The sequence below is a fragment of the Musca vetustissima genome, unplaced genomic scaffold, assembly GCF_032173495.1.
Source record: "Musca vetustissima isolate MV318-11 ecotype Yass unplaced genomic scaffold, APGP_CSIRO_Mvet_v1 utg17137, whole genome shotgun sequence".
Classification (NCBI taxonomy): Eukaryota; Metazoa; Arthropoda; class Insecta; order Diptera; family Muscidae; genus Musca; species Musca vetustissima.
The window spans coordinates 97,263-122,171 of NW_026880094.1; the positions used below are offsets into that span (position 1 = coordinate 97,263).

General features: G+C 32.3%; 2 protein-coding genes across 2 annotated transcripts in view; both read left to right on the top strand.

Moving 5' to 3' along the window:
* The first annotated feature begins 204 nt into the window (after positions 1-204).
* On the top strand, positions 205-13,157 carry LOC133325448 (synaptic vesicle glycoprotein 2A-like). The gene is made up of 7 exons (XM_061534211.1): positions 205-247; positions 11,125-11,238; positions 11,309-11,633; positions 11,699-12,065; positions 12,157-12,637; positions 12,706-12,862; positions 12,935-13,157. Exons 1-7 carry the CDS (start codon positions 205-207, stop codon positions 13,155-13,157), a joined length of 1,710 nt encoding a protein of 569 aa, XP_061390195.1.
* Positions 13,158-22,462: 9,305 nt separating this feature from the next.
* Positions 22,463-24,909, top strand: part of LOC133325449 (synaptic vesicle glycoprotein 2B-like) — a 29,025-nt gene continuing 26,578 nt past the window's right edge. The window contains exon 1 of the mRNA XM_061534213.1: positions 22,463-22,526. Within this exon, the coding sequence (XP_061390197.1) occupies positions 22,463-22,526 (64 nt within the window). The remainder of the gene's footprint in view (positions 22,527-24,909) is intronic.

Here is a 24,909-nt window from a genome sequence, read left to right on the forward strand (position 1 = left end):
CTTGACAAGAAAATCACAAGTGACAGTTGTTATTGATGTTAAATTGAAAAACTAAATAATATTGTGATTTTTTATACAAATAGAAAAAAATTCTCAAAATAATAATAACAATCTATTTTTTAATATATTTTTCATATTGAAAAATAAGTACGAAACGTAGTTGAATAGTTGTTATTTGAATTTTGAAAAAAAAAATCGTTAAAAATGTGTGAATTTAAAAGCAAACCTGAAAGTGTGACCCGCGGTGGTAAGTTTGAAATTGTATTTTTTTATTTTTTATATAAGGAAACAATGTGTTTTGGTTCTATTAAATTAATTATGAAAGAATTTCAAAATCTGTGTAATTCAAAAATAGTAAAAAATTGGGGATTTGAAGTTCTAACAATTTTTTATCCAGAATTTTCTACTCAGTTTGTGTCTTTTGGGGTCTTTTATTTTATTCGAAATGTCTAGCAATTAAGTTAGAAATATTAAAGAATTGTTGTTGTAGGAAGTCAATTTTAAAATCACAGTTCGTTGACACAATTTCTCGGATGGAGTTTTTTGAAAATTTATTTTTATCTTAGAAAAAAGTGATTTATTTTATTAAAATTTATTATATTGAAAGTATGTGAAAGAATCCCAAAAACTTTACTGTTCAAAAAAATAGTAGAAGACAGAAAGTGGGGATTTCAAGTTTTAAAGAATTTTATATCCGAATTTTCTACTCAGTTTGAGTCTACATTTATTTGTGGCTTTAATAATTCCGCAGTCTTTTATTTTATTCGAAATACCTTTCAATTAAGTTAAAATACTTAATAATTATTGTTGTTGAGAGCCAATTTTAAAATCACATTATTTTGACAAAAATTATCAGATGGAGGAGAATATGTTTTTTTTTTGAAATATAATTTAATAAAAACTACTAATTTTTCCCAAAAATATATTGGTCTAATTGGAATTAAAAAAAAATGAAAAGATTTATTCTTGAAGGTTTTATTCTTTAATTGGCCACCCAATTGTGAAAGATCGAGAAAATGTGATTTTTTTTTAAATTAGGTGTTCCAGTTTAAATGTCTGAAGTATTTAATGGATCAAACAAAAAAACGAAAATGTCAACCTTTATTTTTTTGTCCTAATTGTGAATCAAACAGATTCGAAAATTTGTATGTTTAATTCTCGCATAAAATCAATTTTTAAATCCAAATCTAATAGCCTCAAAACATATTCACGTTCGATTTTCCAAAATCAGAATATATTCGAACATTTTCGACCGGTTAGACTCCAAACTGTGAATCAAAAATATTCGCAATATTTTACGTGTAATTCTCGCATAAAATCATTTGTTAAAAAAAAAATCTGATAGCCACAAAACACATTCTAAAAAAATCATGCCTATTCATTGACGCTCTTCAGAAAATATTATTTAAAAAATTAAAGTTAGCCTTTAAAAAATATATTATTAAATACCATCTTATAGCTGCGATAGACTACAAAAAAATGTTCGTTATAAAAATCCATTATTATAGATTTTATAGTCCACAAAACAGTATTTATTAAAACATTTTCGTTTAAGGGGACCCCCCCCATTCTCGGGGTCACTTAATTCGATTCTACACTAAATCAAGAATGTCCCTACAAAATTTCAAGTGAAAATCTCAAAAACTCTTGAAAATATAGCCGATTTATTGTGTCAGCATCAAGTGACGGCTAAAGGGATTCTCAAAATTTAAACGCGTTTTTCTCTTTTGCGAATGGCGGGCACGATAACTCAAAAACTAATAATCCAATCGATTCAAAATTTTTACACGTTTCTCTGTGAGTGTATAGCTATCGTATGAACTAGGATAAAGCCAATCGGTGAAGATCTTCCATATTTTTTAACTTGGTTTTTGGTCAAAAATCGGTGATTTTCCAAAAATATTTATTCAAAGGTCGCCATTTTGTTAATTTTAGAGCGAAGTCAATAATCCTAGTTCATACGAGAGCCAGACATGTACTCTTTCTAACACCGTTGGAATTTTAGAATTCCGATGTTCCAGTGGGGAGTTATCATGCCCGCCATCAAAAATAAGGACTTTTCTTTAATTACAAAAAACAACAACAAAACAATAACAAATTTTTTTTGTAAATTATTTTTCTTCTCTTTTAAATATTCAAATATATATGTGCAAAGTGACAAACCTCAACAATCATTGGTATTGATTTACCAGCCCATTGAAAATCTTAAAAAATTAAAATCGAGAATGGGTGGGGTTCCCTTAAAGCTTCCGTAGCTTGATTAAAATACCGAAATTATAAATTGTTTATCTAATTTTAAATTGAACAATAATAAATAAATAAACACAAATAAATAAAAAATAATAATTTTTAAAACTCCTAGCTTATTACTATAATTACCGTAGCTCTGATGGCCTTCAAAATATATATTTTTCAAAAAAAAAAAAAAAAAAAAACAACATTCTAGCTGTGATTGCCTACAAAAAATATTCATTACAAAATCTACATTGATTGCGCAAAAAAATAAAAATTTGGTTACATTTCGTTGATTTGACGCCCGGAATATTTATCTTCTAAACAGCCATTCTAAGTATTTGGTCAGATCCCCTTCACCGTGTAAAATATGTCATGCATTCAATAATGGGCTCTAGAGGAACTTGAAAATCTGACAAACATAAAGTTTTCGGTTCAAATATCATCTCAACATAACTGACCATTACCGGAACTTCATGTGAAATTTCAAAGCGATCAACGCGCCATTCCAACCCTGCATTGGGATAATAGTAATACTAAACAATATCGTTACACATAGACACCTTTAAATAATTAAGTATAACTCCCACATCCGCGTACATACAGCAATACAATTGATATCAATTTAAAGGTCTTGGATATACTACAAACTTATCGGGTCTATGTCCTCCAGGAGGAAATATATACGCCCTGGATAACAAATATTGCAATTTTTCACAAAAAAAAAAATAAATAAAAAATCTGGACCCATTTCACCCGCTTAATATTGACGTATTTTCTATAAAATTCCATTTTAAAAATTCATAATTATAACTTTGATAGGTTGGGTAAAATATTTCTTAAAACATCTAGGAATATAGCTCTCATAGGTTTGGATAAATCTCCAATCTTGACAGCCTCATGAAAAATATTCCTAACAAGTCCACTCTCTGATAATCTTGACAAAAATATTCCTTAAATGTTCACGCTTAAAGCTCTGATAGCCTTGAGAAAGATATTTTTTAAAATCCATGCTTATAGCTCTGATTGCCCTTTAAAAATGTTTATTAGATATATACCCTAATGCCTCTGATAGCCTTGATAAATATACACCTTAAAAGTCAACGCTTTTAGCTCCAAATTTATAGCTCTGATAGTTTGAGCAAAATATTTCATAAAAAGGCTTTTGGTTTTGATAGAATTCAAAAATAATATTTAAAACACTATTCGTATAGTCATTACATTTTACACCACTTCCTGATAATCCACCGTAACCCTTCTATACGAAATGATTACTAGTTCGATGGTGATTTCAAGTCATCAAAATCCTGAAATCACCACGATAGAAAAATATAATTTCCGAATGTCGGGAAATAAAAATAGTCCACAAAAAAAAAAAAAAAAAAAAAAAAAAAAAAATAACACCCAATTACGGCAAAACCAGTTTATTCCACACTGAACCGATGCCATGTAAAGGAGAAGTACACTGACCGCTAAAAGTTCATTCTATTTTAAGCGATCGTTTTGACAATGAAAATCATATTTCGATTACAACATAAATAAATTAATTTTCAATAATATTGTGGATGAACTGAAATCAAAGATAAGAAAATAAAATAAAAAAATATTTTTACTCATAACAAAATTGTCTATATGAGGTCAAAGCCCATGTTGAAGTGGGTCTGTTAAATGTTTTGTAATAAAAACCAAGAGGTATGTTTTTTTCAAAATCTAAGCTTTATACCATTTCTACTCTCAATGTCAATGCAAAGCTATCACAAAGAGTGTCAATAAACATGGATTTTGTTGCCATCGATGAAATGCCAATCTTAAATGATGCATTCGATGGCGCGAAGTAATCAGACGCCTTAAATCATTACAAGAGTGAGAAAGCGAGTGAGCGATCAATCAGAGTCTATTATATAGCTATTTATAAAGTAGTAAAATCTTTTTATAAAACAAACAGCGGTGGACATTACAAGAAATGTGGTGTTAAGTGGAACTTAAAAAACAAATCTAATAAAAAAATAAAAATTCGAACATTTTTTATTATAAAAAAATAATAAAAATATGGATTCCTATGAATATAGTAAGTCACCTCTAATCCTTAGCCTCTGAACATAACAAAACAATTAATATTAATCTGCAACTGCCAGCAATTGTTTTGTTTATATTGGTCATTGACATATTTATTTGAAAATATTTAAATTAAAAAATATGTTTGCACCCTTCATATGTGTAAGAGTGTGTGTGTGTTTATAAGTCCAGACATCTTTCACATATCACAAATAATCCTAGGCAAAGCTACAAATTCAAGTTCAATGTGAAACCAAAAAAACAAAATGAATTTGTATTTAATTGGTGTCATATACACTTATACAATGATCTTAAGAAGATTTCCAGAAATGTCTTTGGACTTGCCATAATAAATTAAAAAAACAAAGCATACAAACAACAATAACATTCAATATTAAATAAAGATGCTTCAGACAATTGTTCGGTATCAATTAAAATGTGTGGAACAAAATAATAAGTGCTGATGATTGAGGGTATTTGTTGCCGGTCTTGTTATTGTCATGGAAAGTTCTGTAGATTTCATAGTGATACGTCGATGTGTGTTGAAAGTGTTAAATGAACGAGTGCATGGTGGCCGCCTATAATCTGATCCAAATCAATTAATTAAACGAAAGTTCTTAAACAAATTTGACATTTGACAGGGGAAAATATTCGAGAAATAAACAGAGATCTTACGAGAAGAACAAATTCAAATGTATTAACTAAAAATCAGTGTTCGCAAAAAAACGGTACACTATCGTAGTGTACCGTACCAGGAACACAAACACTAAAAAAATTTTAGCGTTAGTGTTCCGGTACACAAACATTAAAAAATATTTTAGTGTTACTGTTCCGGAGCACAACGAAATTCGTAGTGTACCGCTGTCGGAGCACTAAAAATCGTAGTGTACCGCGGTCGGAGCACTAAAAATCGTAGTGTACCGCGGTCGGAACACTAAAAAATCGTAGTGTACCGTGGTCGGAACACTAAAAAATTGTAGCGTACCGCGGTCGGAACACTAAAAATCGTAGTGTTCCATTTGGCGGAACACTAAAAATCGTAGTGATCCACTTGGCGGAACACTTAAAATTATAGTGTTCCATTTGTCGGAAAACAAAATGATGCATTTATCTTTTATTTTTGTATGAATAAAATTTATATTTGTATTGCTTTTCAATATATTTAATAAATACAATATCTTTTTATACCCTACACAACTATGTTGTCAGGGTATTATAGCTTTGTGCAGACCAAAAGTTTGTAACGCCGCGAAATATTGGTCCTAGACCCACCTTTAAGTATACCGATCGTCATATCTCGACTAGCTGAGTCGATCTAGACATGTCCGTCCGTCCGTCTGTCCATTATAATTCGTAAACACGATACAGGCCACAGTTATGGACCAATCTTCACGAAATTTTGCATGTTCTGGCCAATGAAGACCCCTATTGTCTTTGGGAAAGATCGGTTAATATTTAGGGGATGAAATGGACCAAATACTAAATTTTTGTCGGTTTTTCTGGTCGCTCCACAGGCCGCAATAATGACCCGAACATCGTGAAATTTTGCATGGAGAAGGGGGTCGGGCCAAAGAATAAGCATGCCTGTTTTGATAAAGATCGGTCAATATTTAGCGGGTCAAATGGACCCTGACTTTTGTGTGAAAAATGACAAAATTTGTATTCTATAGCGTATATATTTACCCCTGAAGGACATAGACCCGAAAAATTGAGATTATATCCAAGAGGAGTGGTTGACCTTTAAATTAAGACCAATTATATTGTCGCATGTGCTCTGATGTGGGAGTTACACCTAAATATTTACAGGTATCTCCGTATTTGTATGTTATTTAGTAACCCATTATCACTCTAGAGAGCCGAACATAGCGCTGATCGCTTTGAAATGTTTCATGAGGTTCCAGTTATGGTCAAAGACAACGCCTTTAATTTTCGGTGATGATCAGATAATAATTTTGGAATGAAGTGGACTGAAAACTTAATTTTTTTGTGTTATTTTCGAGTCGATCTACAAGAACACAACCCACGGTGAAGGGAATCTGGACAATAACTGTACTGAATACTCGTAATATTCGGAAAATATGTCAGTGTGTGGAAGAGGTGCTGTTTACCTGTAATCGGGCAAGAGTGTGCAAATATCACGAAATATTGCCCAAGCTCGGAATACACATCCGTAGAAAATTTGAGTTCAGTGGTAGTTGTGTAGGGTATCGTATGGTCGGCCCCGTCCGACTATACTGCTCCGCTCACTGGTTATATTTGTATTTGTTTATATTTTATTAAAAAATAGTAATATTATATTAACATCAACAGTTTAACATAATAAATATTTTGTAACAAAAAAGGGCGTCTAGTGACGGCCAACTCATAACTGAAAATTCCATTGAATTGCATTTTGGGTTATAATCCATTGCGCTGATCGGAAATATGAAATTCGGTTTTTATATGGTACCTGTATGTGGTCTTGAAATATTTATCCCAAAATCATAAAACTACTTTTTTCATATCCGCGTAACTTGTACACTTCTTTTCATGAATAAGCAGGTAATAATTATGTTGATTGTGTATATTTGAATATTTTTGCTAAAATTTCCTAAAAGTATGAATCATAGATGCAGGTATAATTTTTTTAAGAAAAAATTTTCATACTAACATTTTACAAGGAGATCTCCTAATTTTATGGGAAAAATCGTGTTCGTTCTGTAAATTAATGAAAATTTTATCCAAAGCTGTATAATTTTGTGACAAAAACTGGCCAAAATACCTACATTTTGTAATTGCAAATAAAGTTATATTAATTTTTATTTTTTTATTATTTGATCTCATTTTACCTCAAAACAGACGTGTATGGTACACTACCAGTACAGTTAAAGTAAGTGGAACACCACGATTTTTAGTGTTCCGACCAGTGGAACACTAACATTTTTAGTGTTCCGACCAGTGGAACACTAACATTTTTAGTGTTCCGACCAGTGGTACACTAAAAATTTTAGTGTTCCGACCAGTGGAACACAACGATTTTTAATGTACCGCAGTCGGTACACTACGATTTTTTAGTGTACCACTGCCGGTACACTACGATTTTTAGTGTACCGCTGTCGGTACACTACGATTTTTTAGTGTACCGCAGTTGGTACGCTAAGATTTTTGTTGTGCTCCGGAACAGTAACACTAAAAATATTTTTAGTGTTTGTGTACCGGTACAGTACGTTATTTTAGTGTACCTATCCACCTTGGTACGGTACAGAACACTATGGAACGGTACCATAATGTTTATTTTCGAACGCTGCTAAAAATACCCTGCGAACTTTTGTCAGTTAAAATCAAAAATAAAAAAGCTGATCGGATTTTTGATTGAACCTTGCGAGAGAGATATCTCCCTTAAAATTCACGCTTATAGGGAAAAATATTCCCTAAAAATTCACGCTTATAGCTTTGATAACCATGGGAAAAATATTCCTTCAAAACAACCACGCTCATAGCTCTGATAGTCTTGAAAAAAATATTTATTAAAAATCTACACATATAGATCCTATAGCTTTGAGAAAAATATTCACTAAAAATCTACGCTTTTTCAAAGCTATAGCCTTGGAAAAAAATATTATTTAAAAATTTAATGATTATAGATCTGATAGCTTTGGGAAAAATATTATTTAAAAAAATCTAATTATAGCTTTGATAGCCTTGAACATTTTTTCTTAAAAAAAATCCAGCTTGTAGATCTGATAGCCTTGGGAAAATATTATTTTAAAACAATATAGCCTTCAAAAAATATTTCTTAAAAATTCACTCCACGCTTACAGCTCTGATAGCCTTTAATAAATCACTCTTCGGTTATAGCTCTGATAGCCTCTATAAAAATATCATATTGTTCTGATAGCCGTCAGAAAAATATTCGTAAAAATAACGTTTATATTTACACTTATAGCTTCGATCGTCGTGACAAAAAAATATTCTTTAAAAATCCACAATTACAGCTCTGATATACCTCGAAAATATTATTTCAAAAAATATATGTGATATACCATGAAAAATATTATAGCTCTGATAGTCTTGTGAAAAAATAATCATTGAATATTTTAGGCTTATTGCTTCGAAAGCCCTAAAAACAGCATTATAGCCTTCCGAAAAACGCGTATAGCACTGATAGACTTCAAAAAATATTCTTTAAAGTGTATGTTTATGACTATAAATTTGGTAATAAAGCACTCTATAACGCCTTAAAGTATGTACTATCCATTGTAATTTCATCACCTGTTTGTCCCACTTATCTTTGACCTGTATATCACATCACTTCATTCATAAATGTTAAAAAAAAAATTTGCACACAATTTTTAACATCAAATAGCTACAGTTATTCTACTCTATGATATGGTTTGTGGTTCATTTATTTTATTTATCTATTCTAATTTTACCCACTTTCGTCACATCAGCAAAAAGTTTACTTCTCGTGGTCTACAAAAAAGGGTGTGTGTAGTCTGGCATCACATCTTGACAATGTTGGAGCTGTCCGACAAATTCATTTTGATTTATTTTATTTTGTTATATTAATGATCTACAGAAAAAAAGAGAAATGGTTAACATAATTTAAGATAAAAATATATAAAACAAAATAACATTTGTTTAAACATTATCGCGAACTGATAAAATAATAAACGAATTTGTTTTCATTACTGATAATAAATCAGTAGAAAAAAAATTGGTAATATTTTTATTTCAACATCCGGAGCAAATTTTTGCACAAAAGCAAAAAGAAAGAAACAACAAAAAAATCAATGCATGATGGGATAAAAAACATGTGATTTCTTTCAGGGAGAACAAGAAAATTGTTATAAATTCTATCAGAATGAAGTGAATCAATTGTTTTTATATTCGAATTCAGTAAAATCACAACCTTTACAAAAATATTCTTAAAAAACCTAAACATCCACGCTTATAGCTTTGATAGCCTTGGGAAAATATTTTTCAAAACATAAAAAAAAAAACAAAAAAAAAAAAAAACGCTCATAGCTCTGATAGTCTTAAGAAAATATTGCTGTTATAGACTTGAAAATATTCAAGCATCATGAACAAATATTCCTTAAAAATTAGTCTTTAAAAAATCCACGTCTCTTATAGTTCTTGAAAATATATTCTTTAAAAAATCCCCGTCTTTAAAAAATCCAAGCCTCTTATAGTCTTTGAAAAAAATTTCACGCCCCTTATAGTCCATTAAAACATATTCTTTAAAAATCCACGCCACTTATAGTCCTTGAAAGTATTCTTTTAAAATTTAACGTATCTTATGGTCCCTGGAAGATAAGTCCTTAAAAAATCCATAAAAATTCGTTGAAAAATTAGGTTGTAAATAAATCACGCCACTTTTAATAATGAATGTAGCTGATTCTGATAGAATAAAGGCTCTGTCACGGTTATTAATAACGAGAAGACCATTCCTATTTATCTTCAGCTCACTTATGTATATAGACTCCCTCTCTGTTCAACTTGCATAAAACAACTTACTTCAGTTCATGTATAACGACTGCCTGGCCTTAAAGACTCACTGTTCTTCATTTCGCCTTTAAAAGATTCAAAATCATTCAGCTCGACTACGTGATCTTTCACAGCGGAATTAAAACATTGAGGCCCATACCGAAGAGTAAAAAATAGCCAAAATCAATCGCTATTTTCAAAATTTCTATTTCTTATTATATTCCATTTCTAAGTTTTTTTTTGTCATAGAGTTCATAAAGGTTACGTTGGTTCGGATTTTCATACATAAATTCTATTCAATAAAAAATTGCATGGTACAGTTAGAATAATTTTGTGATGATAGTCTTGAATAAATATAATGGTTCAATTCTCTATTTTGAGAAATGTATTCCTAGATGTTAAAACACCTTAAGGACTCATCCAAGTTGGTGTATTTTGTTCTAAGTGGCTAGGATTTTGGCAAAAGAACAGAGAAGAGGTGGCACTTCATGTTCCCCATAAATAAATAAAAATAAATAATAAAATAAAATTCAAATTTAATTATTCCCCAATTTTTTGATGCCTTTCCAATGCTAATGCTTCATTTTCTTTAGCATAGACCACCCTGCATATAATCATCACGATCATATTCACGATTGATAAAGTTTGACTTTGAATTTATAACGATTTTAGATTATGCAGAAGATAATTTCTACAACCACATAATAAGGAATCTGAAACAGGCAACAACTGTTGGTAATTATCCTGATAGAAATAAGATAGTATCAGAGTGATTGAGATTAGATATTAGCGCCTTAATCAGGGAAATGTAGTCAGCGGTGATTCTGAAATATGAGAAAAATATATAAATATTTAGTTATGAAAATTTATGCCGTTTTTTCTTAAAACTACTTACCTCAATCGTGTGGAATACAATGGATACATTCCCCATTTAAATTTCTCTTGAAAAGTTCGTTCATACAGGACAGCTTGTAAAAATCGTTTTTGCACAAGGAGCATACTTTTAGGCGCAAAATATCTTATTCAAATACTGATAGAATTACAGTGTTTACTGTTGAGAAAGACTAACATTATGGATGATAGCCAGCCACACTGGTCCATTATTAGGGTAATAAAGACAACCAAGGCTATGAAATTTGGGGAAACAATTATTATTTTTATTACAAATATTAAATTTGGATTTATTTAAGAAAATACTCACCCTGATTATGTGGGATACAGTGGGTTACATTGCACAAAAAACTCCATCCAAAATATCCTTGATAATCAAATTTTATCTTCATTAAATTAACGTCAAATTTTGATGTACATTTACAAATATATATAATGTGTTTTTTATTGAAAAAATATATGTTTTTCTATTTCCAGCGGAGAAAACTAAACTAACAGTCGCCACAGTTGAAAACGGCGGCAATGGTACCTTTAATTCGACCCCATTAAGCAAGGGCACCGAATACTATGAAACTGCATTGGAGGCAACGAGTAAGTGAAGAATCGTAACAACTCAAATATCAGCTACAATGTTATTAATTTAATTTCAAATCTTTTCTAGCATTTGGCAAATTCAATTACCTGCTTATATTAATATGTGGTCTCATACTTGCCAATGTCCTGCTGGAGACACTGGCCATAAGTTTTGTATTACCCGTATCACAATGTGATTTGAATTTATCGGTGCAGGAACGTGGTATTATGAGTGCTATTGGATTTGCTGGCATAATAACGAGTTCCCATTTGTGGGGATTTTTGGCTGACACCACGGGGAGAAGGAATGTAATACGACCAACGTTGTTGATTGGATTTGCCATAACGGTGGTATCGAGTTTCTCCACCAACTTTTGGACATTGGTTATTTTGAGATATTTGAATGGTATTTGGTAAGTTTAACAAAGATTTAATTATTTTTAATATTTAAAAAATAACATTTTGTTCTTTCTTTCAGCGTTTCTGGTGGCTCGGCCACAGTCTACGCTTATTTGGGTGAATTCCACACACAGAAAAATCGCTCACGTGCCATCATGAGTGCAGCATTTATTTTTGGTGTGGGTGCAATGCTAATGCCTGCCATTGCCTGGGTATTTATTAATCAAGAATGGCGTTTGCCATTGCCATTTTTGGGTTTAACCTATAAGCCATGGAGGTTATTTATGATCATTTGTGGTGTTCCCGGATTATTGTGTGGCCTTAGCTTGTTCAAAATCCCGGAAAGTCCTAAATTTTTACTCAGCATGGGTGAAGAGGAGAAATGTGTAAAGATTTTGCAGAACATATTTAGCATTAATACCGGAAAGGCCAAGGAGGAATATCCGGTAAGTAATGTACAACATATTTGGATTTTTTTAATGTCACCTAACCTCAAAATAAATAATAATTTTTTACATGTTTTCGTTTTTATTTCAGATCGCCCATGTCAAAGAGGATTTGGATAGCAGCAGCAATAAACCCCACACCCCGGCCGATTTGAGTGGTCGCCGTAATCCTGTACTTAACATTCTAAAATCGATGTGGGTTCAGACACAACCTCTATTCAATCGTGAATATGCACGCACCACAATTCTCATTTGTACCATACAATTTTTGATTTTCTGCACCTCGAACGGAATGTATATGTGGTTCCCTTCGATTTTGAATAGTGTGGCGGAATATATGAATGAGAATCCCAATAATAGAACGTATATATGCCAGGTGGTCTATGCCAAACAAAAAGAAACATTCGAATTGGAAATGGCATTGAAACAGGATGAAAGTTTGGTAGCCGAATGTAATGAAAAATTGGAAATATCCACATTTCAACATTCGTTGATTTTGGAAGTGCTATATGCGGTGGGTTTTGCCGCGATTGGCAGTATTATTAATCGCATTGGCAAACGTTTGATATTGTGTAAGTTAAAAATGAGAGATTTGAAGATTTAAGAGAGATTTATTAATTAATTTTTAATAATTTTTCAGTTGTTTGCCTTGCTGTCTGTGGCGCCTGCGGTGTGGCCACAATATTTGTTGATCATCCTATGGTTGCCATTTATTTGTTTGTGGTCTTGCTGCTCTGTGGTTTGGGCATCAACGTGTTAAGTGCATCCACAGTGGAATTGTATCCCACCAGATTAAGGTAAATATTTTTCTTAGCAAAAAGCAAAATTAATATTTCTAATAAAAATTTTAAACTTTCTCAAAATTTTAGGGCCATGGCTGTTTGTATTTCCTTGATGATGGGCCGTTTGGGTAGTGTAGCGGGTGCCAATATTGTTGGTGCCCTCATAATCAATCACTGTGACACTGCCTTCATACTATCCGGATCATCCCTAATATTTGCTGCCTTTTTGGGTTTCCTTATCGTAAAGAAAAACAAAAAACAATCACTTCCACCAAGACGTTTAAGTTTGGTCTCCATGACGGGGAACTAAAATGTGGGCTGTGGAATTGAAAATTGTGTTTTCTTTTTTTGTGCATACCATAATGTATTTGATATTCTCAAAATTGAAATTCATATTATACCTATATGTAGTAGGTATTTTGAAATTTCTGATTAGAAGGCATTTAGTAGCCGATTAGTATATATAATTTTGTAAAATGGTAGTAATCATAGTAGTGTTCTTAGTTTGTAGTTTTATATTTAGTTGTTAGTGCTAGGGAATCTCATAAAGTCTGATTTTTATTGTTCTCATAAATAAAAAAACGTAAAATAACTCACAATAATTTACCTGATTCATACCTACATACAATTCAGTAAACCATAAGTCTGCATTTTTTATATATCTAATTGTTATAATTATTTATTATTAAATGTGTGTAGATGTAAATAAATTTTGAAAATTGTGTTTTAATGACGAACATCCGATATACAAATATTAGATTTTTTATTATTTAGGTTTGGAAACCCAGCCAGCTCTAAATTATTGTTTTAGACACTGTTTCCTTCTCTTTGACATTATACGACGTGATCCCAGGCATTCGCTCGCTTTTAGTTACCTCCATAGTCTTTCTGCAACAACTTCTTAAATACAACGTTGTACATGCCACTAATGGAACGCCTTATTTTTCCCATAAAATTATCTTCTTCGGCCTCGGTTTTTTTCTGCAATATCTCCATATATGGGAAACACATCATCGTCTTCTTCGACCTTGATTTCTTTATTTATGGTGCGACCTCCGTAAACATATAAAAGATGAGGAAAAGAGGAATTGCTATAATCTAAATAAAAGGGAAGATCTTCTACATCAGTCTCATTTGCGCCCATGCTCCGACCGAAGACAGACTAAGCAGACTAAAGATATATTCTACGAGCACCTAGAAATTGTATATGACAGCTGCCCTGGTCAGGACATTAAAATTTTGCTAGGAAATTTAAATGCCAAACTTAGAAGGGAAAATATATTTGGTCATACCATGAGGAAATATGCGACAATTGCACCAGATTTAAGCATCTTGATATACCCAAGGCCACCTTGCTTTCACCCAATCTAACATCGAGAAATAAAATAGATTCGATCGATCTGAGAAGTGAATATCTACTCGGATCACTCCCTACGAACTCCAGCAAAAGCAACACTCGGGTACAAAGACCAACATCAAAAATACATGGTACGAGGTGAAAACGCAGCGTATAGGGCAACCCTGCGTACAGAAGTAACGCGTAATGCGAGAGATAATTATCGGGAGAAAAGGAGAGATGAGAAAAGTATTTTCAAAAAAAAAAAAATAAATAAATAAATAAATAAAACCAGTGAGCGGAGCAGTTTCAATTGTGGCATAATAATGCAGGGTCGGAGCCTGAAAAAAAAACAAAAAATTTTTCGGTTCAATTGCACCCCCTCAAAATTATTATATGATCATCACAAATATTTATAAACAGTACAGTCCTTCTAATTACATGTTCAGATTCCTTCTAATGACTTGTTCAGGTTTGTGTTATGATGTTCGACTTTCAATTGTGGCATATAGATCGAATCGAAAAATAAAAACACAAAAATTAAGTTTTCGGTTCAATTAATCTCAAAATTATTATATGATCATTAGCGATAATTAAAGGCGATATCCTTGACATATCTGGATCCTCATGGAAAATTTCAAAGCGATCAGCGCTATATTTCCGTCCTCTAATGTTAAAGGTTAATTGTTAATAAGTACGTAAGCACCTGTAAATATTTAAGTATAACTTCCACACCCGAGTATATACGACAATGTAATTGGTATCAATTTAAAGGTCAACCACTATTTAATATTATAGAATACAAATATACCCCTGGAGCGACAAAAATAACGTTTTTGGCCCATTTCATCCCCTAAATATTAATCGATCTTTACCAAAAAACAATAGGGGTCTTCATTGGCCAGAATGAATCCTGCATGTAGAATTTCGTGAAGATTGGCCCATAACTGGTCTGTATGGTGTTTATAAATTATAATGGACAGACGGACGGACGGAGACACATGTCTAGATCGAATCAGTTTGTCGAGATATGACGATCGGTATACTTATAGGTGGGTCTAGGACCAATATTTCGCGGCGTTACAAACTCTTGCGGCTGCACAAAGCTATAACACCTTGACAAAATAGTTGTGTAGGGTATAAAAAGAATATGAAAATTGTGAGCGTGAACAAATCAATATATACTGGTGTCAGAATGAAATACGGAATATGTTCCAACACCAAACTGATGGCTTTGGAAAGGCTTGGAAGAAGGAAATCTAGTGACAGATACAGATATCATGTTGAGGATATGAAGTGAGCATTTTGTAAAGCTTTTGGTATCAAATATTTACGGTGAAGAAGGAACCAATAGGAGATGACGGTAAGTGTATGATGACGGTACATTCGGCTGAAGAATAATAAAGCAGCCTGTGCCGATGGCAGCCGAACTATTCATGACGAACGACTGAAACCATTGGTCATAGTGGATTATATAAATTAGATGCCTTGGAATTTCTATATTTCGAAATTATATTTTGTAAAGTTTGTGCGTATGTTTTATGGCATGGTATTTTGAAAATTCTTTTAGGAGTAATTTTCTGCTAAAGTCAATTGGTAGTATTAGTTCAATTATTGAACCTTTCTTTACGTTGGCAATATCATGGAATTTGTTTTAATAATATCGAAAGCCTAAAAATATGCATTAATTTTTCATTTCATTAATCAAAGCAATATTTTTAATCAAGCAATATCGTATCGAATTTGTTGAGCAACGTGTTGTACACACACGTTGCATGGCCTTATTTTATATGCGACCTGTGTGTTCGTTCGTATGTACAACAGAGCAATCAAAATATTATTGAATGAAAAATATTATACAAATGTTCAAATATTAATATTTTCTGGGGGAGTTAGATGAAGACATAGACCAATGATTCCCATATTTAGACTTAGATTTGGTTAAAATACCACAATGTGAAACTTTTGGATAAAATTTGCAAGTTTTCAAAATGTTGACCCTTTATGAAGAAGCCCAAAAATTATACAAACTAGATAAAAATATGATTTCACCCTAAAATTTGCATAGTCTAAATTTTAGGTGAAATCAGATACTCCCTTCGAAAATAAACGACTCTAAATTGTCTGAAACGGATTTGGTCCATTTTTTCTCCATACGGGTTTTAGATGATGAATTATCACACAAAAAATATGTCCCATACAGTTTCATGTCCCCCAGAAATAAATGCGGGTATACAACATTCTTTGAGCGAAATTAGAAATTCCTGTTCAAACTAGAGACAAACACAATCAGCCTTATTCTGGATGTCAATTCCATGTGAATTTACTCGCTCTTCCCCTTCGGCTTATTCTGAACAACATTTTCCTGTGCATTTTTTCGCATTCTCGCTTTCGCCTTATTCTGAATGAAGTTCGAAAGCGAAAAAATCCGCTTTGGGGAAAAATTAGGTATTCTGAATTACAGGGAGTAGGAGAATGAGATGACATTTTGTGCGAAATTTTTCGCTAATAAATTTAAAGGGAGTTGACTACAAAAACATAAGTAATAACTATTTTTATGAAAAATATTTACACAATACTTATTCTATGACGACTTAGAATATTATAAATTATAGTAAGCTAATTTTTAACTGGAAAACAACCAATAAAATGCCATTGAAAATCCTATTGATAACGATGCATGCTGAACAAAGTATTGCCAAGGAATGTATGATGGTAATAAGGAATATTTAAGTCGAGTTTGATGCATTTTGGAGGCGAAATACAGACATTTTGGGTGAGGATCTGTCTTTCAAGAAAAAAAAAAAATTAAAAATTATGGAAAACCCAGATTTGCCTGATGAGCCGCTAAACAGTGAAAAACTTAAAAAAATATGAAAGAACAAAAAAAATTTTTTTTCAAAATTATCGTGTGCATGATTTGATGGAAGAAATAAAGGAGTAGGAGCAAATCATAACATAACAGGCCACTTTAAGAATCTCGGGAAATAAATATCGAAATTAAATAAAAAGGCACACAATTATGTAGTGAAATAATAAACTGAATTAATTAATTCAATCGCAGATTTCATTCCATTATTCGTTGTTGTATTCTCTGTTGTAGTTGTTGCACCAAAACAATGCATCAAAACAATGAACAGCTGCTTCACATGCCATATTTTTTAACTTTAAGTTATTTTCTTTTAATTACAAAGCTATTATACAGCGGATTATTGATATTTCACATTTGTATTGTTATAAAGTTTAAATAACAATAAAAAGTAAACATTTGTAATAAAAAAATCAATAAATAAAATATTGAAAAATATTACACAATTAAATTACAATGGGGCAACACAGATTGCAACATAAATTACAATACGGCCACACACGTTACAACTTAAATTGCAATATGGCAACACAAATTTTTTTTCAACCACCATTTTCGAAAACTCGAATCCGCATCTCGCATTTTTTGCGTCTCCCTATGCATTCAGAATAAGGCGAGAATGTGAAAGCGAATTTTTTTACATGCGAGATATCTCCCAACGAATATTCAGAATAAGGCTGAATATGTTTATTAACGCCACTGAAATGATTGATTGGACAGGACTTTTGTTTAAACAAAAATGAAGTGTGCTAATTAAGTGAACATTGCTGTATATGCAGGTAGAATAAAGATGCAAAATTATATAAAATCATACGAAAAAACATTTTTCGTTCAATTTCATATTTGTATTCTGAGAAAAGTATGCTTATTTATGCCAGTCGATCTTTAGAACATAATCAAATGACCAACTGTTATATTTGTCCCAACAAAATTAAAAAAAAAATGCAAAAACAAACAATTTGTTTGTATATTATCACCCAATTAAGATATGGGGTTTCACCTTAATTAATTTAATAATTATGCAATTCGCCAAACTGTCAAAGGTTATTAACTTACAAACGAAGGCAGTAATTTGTTGCTGAGCCCCAGGCTATCACATTTTGAGTAGAAACAAAACACAATTTGCGAAATTCATTGAATAGTGGAAAAATTTAATTTCACATAACAAAATCGTTAACGTTATTACTATTTTTTAATATGCGGTTTTTCAAAACAGACTTCTTAAAGTATTTAGGTTTGCTGTATATAGAAATTTATTACATGTTAACAGTTTGTAAATTAAAATTTGCAAGAAAACAAAATCGTTAACGTAGAAAATATTACTATTATTTAGAAATATTATAAAATATAATATGACAAGTACTTTTTTTTTGAAATCAGGAGACAAATACAGTAACAATTTTCAGCTTCGTTAATAAATATTTTTTCCCAGAAATTTTCTATCAACCATAAACGATTCTAAAATTCTATGTTGTTATTTTACACACAAAACAATTATCAATGCAGTGATACCCTACACAACTATCGCCGAACTATAATTTTCTGCAGATCTATTGCCTAGTTTGGGTAATATTTTGCGATATTTGCATCATCATAATGGATTAGAGGTCAACAGCTTTTCTTTCTTACCCTGGCATATTTTCTAAATCATTTTTTTCGGAGTAGACATTTACGCCATACGATTCAAATTCGGTTATTTTTCACACGAAATCTGGGTTTAGTTGACCCTCTAAATATTGACCGACCATTTTTAAACCAGCCTTTGTAAATACTTGGCCTGATACCTTATCCGTGTAACTTCATGACGTTTGGTCCATAACTGTGGCCTGTTTCGTGTTTACAAATTATAATGGAGAGACGGACGGACACACATCATAGGATAGTCAATGATGTATGCAACAAAGGATAATCAATTCAGTTGGCCTATCGTTTTCGGAGAAATTCACCCTGACAATGTGACGTTAAAAATTATCCACCGACTTCTTTTTATTCCCTCACATCCCAAACGTTCAAAATCAACGTTTTGAGATGAGCGAAAGTTATTCAACCATTTGGAAATGAATTTCAAAATATCGAATATCAGGTGAAACCTTTAACCTTTATGTCTATGCTAAAACCTTCAAATATCGAAAATACGGTTATGACGATCGGGAGCTATGTAAAAACATGGAACTATTTCGAAATATTTCTGCAAAAAATAGTTTTCACCCTCCAGAAACCGTAATGCCTTAGCCAATTGGGTTAGAAAACGGGATTAAAACCTGTAGATTTCCGAATAAGGTGGGATTCCGTTATATTGGGACTACACCGAATCCTAAGGGGACCCCGCATTCACCATTTAAAATGTTACGATTATATTAAAGACTTGTAAAAACAAGTAGAAAAGGGTCAGTCAGTGTTGACGACAGATATATACCCTCAACCTATGGTTTGCGGAGGTCTTCGGTGTTACGCACAGGTTTTATTTAAAGTATATGTTTTTATCAAAGAGGTTTTAAATTTTATGTGGATCAAATCGCTTATTCAATTCGCTTCAAATACAATTTTCAAGTTTGTATAATATTGACTTTTTTGGAGGAGGGAGGGCTGATGGGTCCCCCCATCGGACATGATCTAGACTTGGTACAGAAATCAGACATTCCATTCACTTGACTTGATCTAAGCATGCTTCAAATCGGATTTATAAATATTTTGAAAATTTTGACCAGTAGTGGGAAATTCCTGCAAAATAAATACGGCTATGCAGGATAACTTTAACTGGCACAAAGTCGGAAAGGACTACTCGGAGCCCTTTAATGCCGAACTAGGATTCAGACAAGGTAAAATTTTGACCTTTTTAACATCCTGCTGGAAAAGGTCAAACAACACATGTTACTCGCCTACGCCGACGACATCGACAGAATGGGTCGAACCTTGGGAGCGGTAAAAGCTATCTTTGAAGAAATTGAGAAGGAGTCTGCCAAATTGGGTCTGGCAGTAAATGGCTAGAAGACCAAGCTGATGGTATCAAGGTAGACATCAGTTTTGAAATTCGGAGGAGAAAAGTGCTGACCGACAGATGCTACCATGGTCAATGAAAGCAGTTTAGAACAAGGCCAACTGCTGCCATACCAAACTCACACTCCACAAGACGCTGATACTACCCGTGCCGTTATATGGATCTGAAGCATGGATACTTGCCCAAACAGATGAGGCAGCTCTTGGAGTGATTGACAGACAAATTCTCCGAAAGATCTATAGATCTGCGTTGACGGTGAATATCGCCTTCGAATGAACCATGAATCGAGATGCAGCGACTACGTTGGCTAGACCCTGTTGTGAGAATGGATGAGGATGCCCCAGGTCAAAAGGAATAAAAAAACCAGCACGAATTCGAGGGCAAGATCAAATGAAAGACAACGGAACATGGAATTTCAAATTGGAAAAGCTGCGCAAAAGACCGCTGAGCCTGGAAATCTTTTTTAAGCTTTGCTTATGGGACAAATGCTCTGTTACAAGCCAGATGAGTAAGTGGGGGATCGGAGATGCCAGAAGGGTCCCATCTTCGGACTTGATCTAGGCTTGGTAATGATAATAGGTTGTATAAAGTTTGGTTAAAATCGGAGAGTCCGTTCGCATGATATTATAAAATAATTTTTTAGCATAATTTTGAACATTTTGTGGGAGAGGTACCAGAAGGTGTGGACTGATATTTCCCCTCTTCGAACTTTAACTAAGTTTAACGGTAATATTAAGGTGTGCAATGTTAGATGAACGGTAAATCGATGGACTCCAAATTGCATAAGGCTGAGGGTATGAGTGGGCTGTATGAGAAAATGCAATTAAAAACTTTAAAACAGCGAAAATGGGCTGGACCTAAATATGCAGTTTTATTGAAATATGTGTTTTACAGAGAAAATTAAAGTAATATCATAAAAATAACGGAAATGGGTCGAAACAGGGAACACTTGTTTTGGAAATTGTAGCAAAAATCTTCAAAATACCGAAAATGCGGTACCGTTATATGGAAACCATACCAATTCGGTTGAAAAACGTGTCCAATATCTACACAGTACCAATTACTTTTGGGGTTCTCTTATATGGGGGCTGTCCTTAAACATGGACCCTATATTGATAATAATTTTGTAGGGAAATTTCATACTCAATAAGAATGTAAAATATAAAAATTGAGACAATTTGCTTAAATAAGTAATAGTGTGGCTAACCTGAATCTTGGGCCTATATTGATCATTTTTGGAAAGAAGAGTTTATACTCAATGCGAATGCAAATTATAATACATATACAATTTGGTGGAAAACGTGCCAAAAATGTTCAAAATACGGAAATTTGATAGGTACCGTATATGCATTCTACTCTAGCAAGAGAACATGTATCGATAATTACTGTTGGGAAGATTTGCTACTAAGAACACAAAATGTTAAAATTCAGCAAATTCTGTTGAAAAATCCTAATATTTGGATTTCCCTTTTAATGGGGTCTATTTGGGTCAATATGGATCATTTTTGGTATTTAGATTTTCTAATCGACGAGAATCCAATATAATTACAGCCAAATTGTTTCAAAAACGGAATATTTTCGGAGTAAGGATATATGGGGACTATACCAGAACATGTACCAACATATACCATTTGTAATACCTCGAAGGATAAATATCTACGTATGTGAAATATTTCAAATCTCTGGCTAAATCGACTTTATGGAGTCTCCTGTGAATATCTTAAGATGTGACAAACGGACTAACATATTTAATATGCCTTCCATACTATGATGGAGGGTATATTAAACACTATGCACATATATGTATGTGAATTGTATACGAGAACATTTTAACATATTACTATTACCACCACTAAATAAACTCTGCACATATTTATAAATGTGTGTAAATTAATTATTGATTGTATGGCAGGCAGCGAGAGAGAGAATCTATATGGAGTATATGTTCTACTCTACACAGCTTGTACTGTACACAATCGGATTTTTGAGGCATTTAGTGAATGTTTTATTTCGTTGGTCATCGCAAAAATTTCAGTTTACCAAAATTGCTCTTCGAAACAACAACGTGACGCGACGGCGAGTAAACGGAACGGAAAGAAGGCATGCAAACATGAAAGAATAAAATTAATTTGTTTATTTTCTATATAGAAAAAATATTCAAAAGAAAAAGAAAAAACAAAAAAGAGAGAAAAAAAAGGTAAACAACAGGAACGGAACGGTGGAAATTTCATCGTAACTCGTATTGTTGCTGCTGAGCTGTTTTTTTGGCATGTTGACAACAGAATCAAAAATATCCCAAAAACCAAAACAAATTAAATACAAAATTATCTTAGTGCAATACAATACAAGAAATACCAAAAAAATACATTAACAACTGCAACAAATAGCCGCTTTACGTGGTAACACAACAAAATGACTTCTTCAAAAATAGATGAAACTAAAAATGCTAATCAGGATGATGGCGCTAGTGAAAATTGTAAGTGTTCAAAAATATAATAAAATCTAAGTAACATATATAATATATAGGGTGAATGAAAACCCCCTCCATTCAGAAATAAAAAAGACATGTGCTGATGATAGTTCTGATTAGATTGGCACACTTCGACAAAGAAGACTAGACTTGTTAATACATTGTCAAGCGGTTGTCAAACACAAAAATTAATAATATTATCAACACAAATTATTAATAATTATAATGAAGTCTAAAATTCATTGGTGTTTTTTGAAGAACATAAATATTTACACATGACAACATAAAAATGGGGAGGAACAAGTCTGGTAGTTTGGTGAGTAGTAATGACACTGCTACCAGGCGGCGGCTTTAAACGACAAATACCAACATTGTGAAGTAAATTGTTTGAAAATATCAACATGTGTGTTCGTCGAATTGTAATGTGGTTCTTTTTTATTCTACACCATTTCCAATTTGTTAATAAACATTTTGATTGTAAACATTTGCCGGCATAATTAAAAAAATTATGCAAATTAATTGGAAAACACCTAACTTTGGCTAGCTGAAATGACACATACTAAAATGTATTATGTATCAGTGATTAATATATGGAAATTTAAATATATTCGTAAAAATAAATGAAAAAGTTATGTGGTATTTAGCTGTGGTTGTCATCCATCATAAGGTGGGGTATATATTAGGGTTATAACTTTTTTACTTTTTCTCAAATTTTTTTTTCAATGTCTTAACTATTCTTATTCCTTTTAATTATTAAGGGACCCCACCACCATTCTCGATTTTAAATTTTCAAGATTTTCAATGGGTTGGTAAATCAATACCAATTCTTGTTAAGGTTTGTAAATTTGCACATATAATTTGTAAATTTGCAAAAATAATTTACACAAATTTTTTATTGTTTTGTTGTTGTTTTATGTGATTAAAGAAAATTCCACATTTTTGATGTTCCTCACTGGAACATCGGAATCCGCAAATTCCAACGGTGTTAGAAAGAGTACATGTCTGGCTATCGTATGTACTAGGATTATTGACTGCGTACAAAAATTAAAAAAATGGCGGACCTTAGATTTTTTTTTTTTGGGAAATTAACCTATTTTTGACCACAAACTAAGTTAAAAAATAACGAAGATCTCCACCGATTGGCTTTATACCAGTTCATACGATAGCCATACACTCTCAGAGAAACGTGTCAAAATTTGAAACCGACTGGATTATAAGTTTTTGAATTTCCGCGCCCTCCATTCGCAAAAATGCTGTTTGGAGAAAAACGCGTTTAAAGTTTGAGAATCATTTCTGCACTTGAAATTTTGTAGAGGCATTCTTAAATTTGTGTACGTTTAAATTAAATAAATAAATTGGAGAAACGGATGAAGCTGGAATTCTGAAATTTGAAATTAACATTACCGTCGGAGTGTTGGAGTAGGTAGGTAGGTAGTTTTGTGAATTTGTACTTATATGTACTAAATGGTACTAAATTTGGTACAATTTGAATTTTGGGAGAAACGATAGTGCTAGAATCCTGAAATTTTGAGTTATTTAATTTGGTACAAATTGGAGCTTGTTGGAGTGTAGGATTGGGGATATGGATGTAGTTATAGAAATTTTATGGGTGCTAAATGGTACTAAATTTAGAGCTGAAATAGTGAACATTCAAAATTAATATTACTGTTGGAGTGTAGAATTGAGGTAGTTTTGTGAATTTGTACTTATATGTACTAAATGGTACTACATTTGGTACAATTTGAATTTTAAATTTGATATAATTCGGATTTAGATGAACCGATATAGTGTTGGAAATTCGTACATAGGTGTACTAAATGGTACTAAATTTGGTGTAATTTGGATGTAATGTAAACCGATAGGTCTGGAATCCTGAAATTGGGAAATAAGATTTTTATTGGAATGTATGATGTAGGGTAGTAAAAGAAATGTGTATTTATGTATACTAAATGGTACTAAATTTGATACAAGTTAGATTTAAGGGATCTGATAGAATTGTTTAAGTGTAGTATTGGTGAATGGTTGTAGTTTTGGAAATTTTTTGTTATGGGTACTAAATGGTACTAAATTGGGAAATAAGATTTTTATTGGAATGTATGATGTAGGTAGTAATGGAAATTTGTATTTATGTGTACTAAATGGTACTAAATTTGATACAAGTTAGATTTAGGGGATCCGATAGAACTGTTGAAGTGTAGTATTGGTGAATGGTTGTAGTTTTGGAAATTTTTTGTTATTGGTACCAAATGGTACTAAATTTGATACAATTTGGATTTAGGTGAACCAACAGAGCTGGAATCCTAGGTGTGTAGTACTTATGTATACTAAATTTGGTACAATTTGAATTTTGGGAGAAACGATAGAGCTAGAATCCTAAAATTTGGAGTTT